Genomic DNA, 2,862 nt, shown 5'->3' with positions numbered 1-2,862 from the left:
AAAAAAAAAAAAAAAAGTGCATGACAAGACTTTCCCTTACATCTGTCTCCGCTGAAGATATGGTTATTTTCTGCTGCGTTACGACCTGAAAAAAAGGGGGAGAAACACGTGGGGGCGAGACAGAGCACAACGATTGTAATGACATCCATCACTTCTACCACCAGAAGGGTGTCCACTCCTCAAAGCAACTAACCGGTATGATTGACTTCATCATGTGCCACATGCCAGTTACAAAAAGAGGGGCGCTCAGGATTAGCATTTTGGAGAGCCTCGATCTATAATTACACTGAGGGGGGGGGGCGGGGGGGGGTTGTGATGGTGGTGAGAAATTAAAACCTTTGCGTGTGACGTTTGTTTGGTTTGGCTTATGTGCCGCATGGTTACGTTAGTTCCGCATTCTCCTCTTCTCTTTCGTTTGTCTCTTCTCTTTCGCGCCCTCCTCCGTCCCTTACGCTGAGGCACTTGGAAATGTCCTTTAAGGTGCCGATGGGGATGGTCAACACACCACAGGAAGACAAATCAATTATAACTCTCCACTGCTCGATTTTTCCTTCAATGAAGAGCTTCGAAATGATGAATTCTGCGGTGGGATATGGTGGGGACGAGGTGCATGGGGGAACAGCGTCAAGTGTGTGAAGCACCAAGGAACGTAAAAAATGGAAAACTCCTTACCCATCCAGTAGTAGGCCACCTTCAAAACGTCCTTCTGCGGTGGGGGGGGGGGGGGGGGAAAAATAAAAATAAAAATAAACCTGCACAACATAGCGATGTGGCGATGTAGAGACGTAGCGCCGTGGCGACGTAAAACGCACGTCCTGATATTCTCATCAGTGGGGAGGGGTCGCTGCAAAACAGGACCAAATCGCAAGCGTAATATTGCTCCCTCGAAGTATTTGCTCCCCGTGGAGGACCCCTCCAGGGAATGCTCCTCCTTACCGTATCTGCAGTAATGAAGCTTTTACAATTGATAATAATTATGGGGTGCATTTTCTTGTCCCGCCCGTGCACGTAAATGTATCCCTTTTCCTGCAGTAAAAAGATGAGCAGTAAAAAAATGAGCAGCAAAAATGGGGCAAAAAAATGCGCGGCAAAAATGACACCAAGTTCTCGCTGCAGTGGCGTCCGATTGGGGGCAACCCTAAACCACCCACCAGACCGTTTCCCCTTCTCACAATTCTTCCCGCCAGGAGTTTTTTCCCCCTTACCAGCATATCCTTTATATCTTCGTACAGCACAGGAAGATTCTCATCTCGCCACTCCAAGTGTCTTATCATGTCGTAGTAGCACTTTTCAAAATTGAATTCGTTTCTGCGGTGTGCACATTATGAGTGAGTGCGTATTATGAATGCGTGCCCGTATCAGTGAGTGCGTATTATGAATGCGTGCCCGTATGAGTGAGTGCACATATGAATGCGTGCCCGTATGAGCGAATACCTGTGTTACATATATGTACGTCTCCACCACGCGCACGCTAATACACTTGTTCGACATCAATCTGGCTTACCCTTGTAGAAAACGGAGCACATAATTATCATCCTCAAAAATGGTATTAGCGAACATGGACTCATAGGTTTCCACCCCTTTTCCATCTGATTCTTTTTTTTTTATATCATTTACAATTTCCTTTAGCTGTTTTATTTTCTCTTTTTCAAACTCGTCCAATTCCTTGCCACAGAAAATGTACCTTAAACTTTTGTGCTGATTTTTGTGGTGCTACACGTGAGGAACGGGGTGACAGAAATGATTAATTAAAAGGGTCCCACTGGGGAATAGAAAAAATATTTTTTTTGTTGAGCATTCGATGTGTGTTTATCCATGCATGCAACTCCCTGCAGCACTGTACAATGGGAGTTTTTTTTTTTTTTTTTTTTTTCTTTTTACGTATTTAATTTCCTCCTCGGTGGGCTCATACATCAACACCTTCTCAGTTATGTATTCGGACGCCATCGTGTTGACACTAATCGTTACTGCGTCTTGTGAAGTAAATGTTGGTGCAGTGTTCTGTAACGTTTTTTGGGGGGCCCCTGATCCGTCTAGCTGCGAGGTGTTAAAGGGGGGCACAAGAGAGTGTTTTCTACTGTTAGCAGTTCATTACGATTTAACTCCCATTTGAATGCCTTTTTTTTTTTTTTTTTTAATCCAATTTGAATCGCATTTCGTTTTCGCGCCTTTGCTTAAAAATGGACAAACGCTCTTGAAGAACAAATGTGGGAGAAAAGTTGAGGTGAGCAAAATTATCATCTTACCTTTTGAACACTTCACGCGCTGCAGTTGGCTAAATGTGGTTGCAGCACAACCGGTGTGTAGGTGCGCATGTAGGTGTGCGTGTAGGTGGGCGTCCGCCGTGAGCGATACCCACTTAGGGTTGCTTGTGATCCTACACACCTACACGTACTAAAACCGCAACCGAGTCGGATGGTGACTAATCAAGTCAAATGTAAAAATGTGAACACTGCAGGGTAGCAGGTATGTACAGCCGCGTACAAAACATAAGGAGAAGTGGGGTGTGCAGAAGAAACGTTACAAACGCGACGTACAAGTGGAGTGCCTTTTCAATATCTGTTCTTCATTTCGAGAAGGGGAAAAAAAAAAAAAAAAAAAAAGGGAAAAATAAGTCAGTCGAAAAAGTTGTGCATCCAAAAAGGAGTGGATGAAAACAGGAATGAGTGAGAGCAACGAGACGAAGGCAAAATGTACCCGTATAAACGCACGCAGTAAAAAAGGAAACACGAGTATCAGCAGGTTATGTAATTTTTTTTTTTTTTCTTCTAAGTGAAAAATGTATACACTATTTAATGATTTTTTTTTTCAGGTTAAGCAGAGATAAATGTATTACACTGCGTTATCCTGAATTTCAATTAA

General features: G+C 43.6%; 1 protein-coding gene across 1 annotated transcript in view; it reads right to left on the bottom strand.

The window, feature by feature from the left end:
* Positions 1-2,241, bottom strand: part of AK88_00019 (uncharacterized protein) — a gene marked incomplete at both ends in the record, with an annotated part of 5,921 nt that extends 3,680 nt beyond the window's left edge. Inside the window, 9 exons of the mRNA XM_012477670.1 lie at positions 41-85; positions 194-286; positions 453-580; positions 673-706; positions 937-1,026; positions 1,206-1,308; positions 1,505-1,713; positions 1,882-2,037; positions 2,191-2,241. Coding sequence (XP_012333093.1) covers positions 41-85; positions 194-286; positions 453-580; positions 673-706; positions 937-1,026; positions 1,206-1,308; positions 1,505-1,713; positions 1,882-2,037; positions 2,191-2,241 — 909 coding nt within the window. The remainder of the gene's footprint in view (positions 1-40; positions 86-193; positions 287-452; positions 581-672; positions 707-936; positions 1,027-1,205; positions 1,309-1,504; positions 1,714-1,881; positions 2,038-2,190) is intronic.
* Between the last annotated feature and the right edge of the window lie 621 nt (positions 2,242-2,862).

This window comes from Plasmodium fragile (assembly GCF_000956335.1).
Source record: "Plasmodium fragile strain nilgiri unplaced genomic scaffold supercont1.1, whole genome shotgun sequence".
NCBI lineage: Eukaryota > Apicomplexa > Aconoidasida > Haemosporida > Plasmodiidae > Plasmodium > Plasmodium fragile.
Note: the sequence above shows the minus strand (reverse complement) of the source record. Positions and strands in the feature narration are given on the sequence as shown.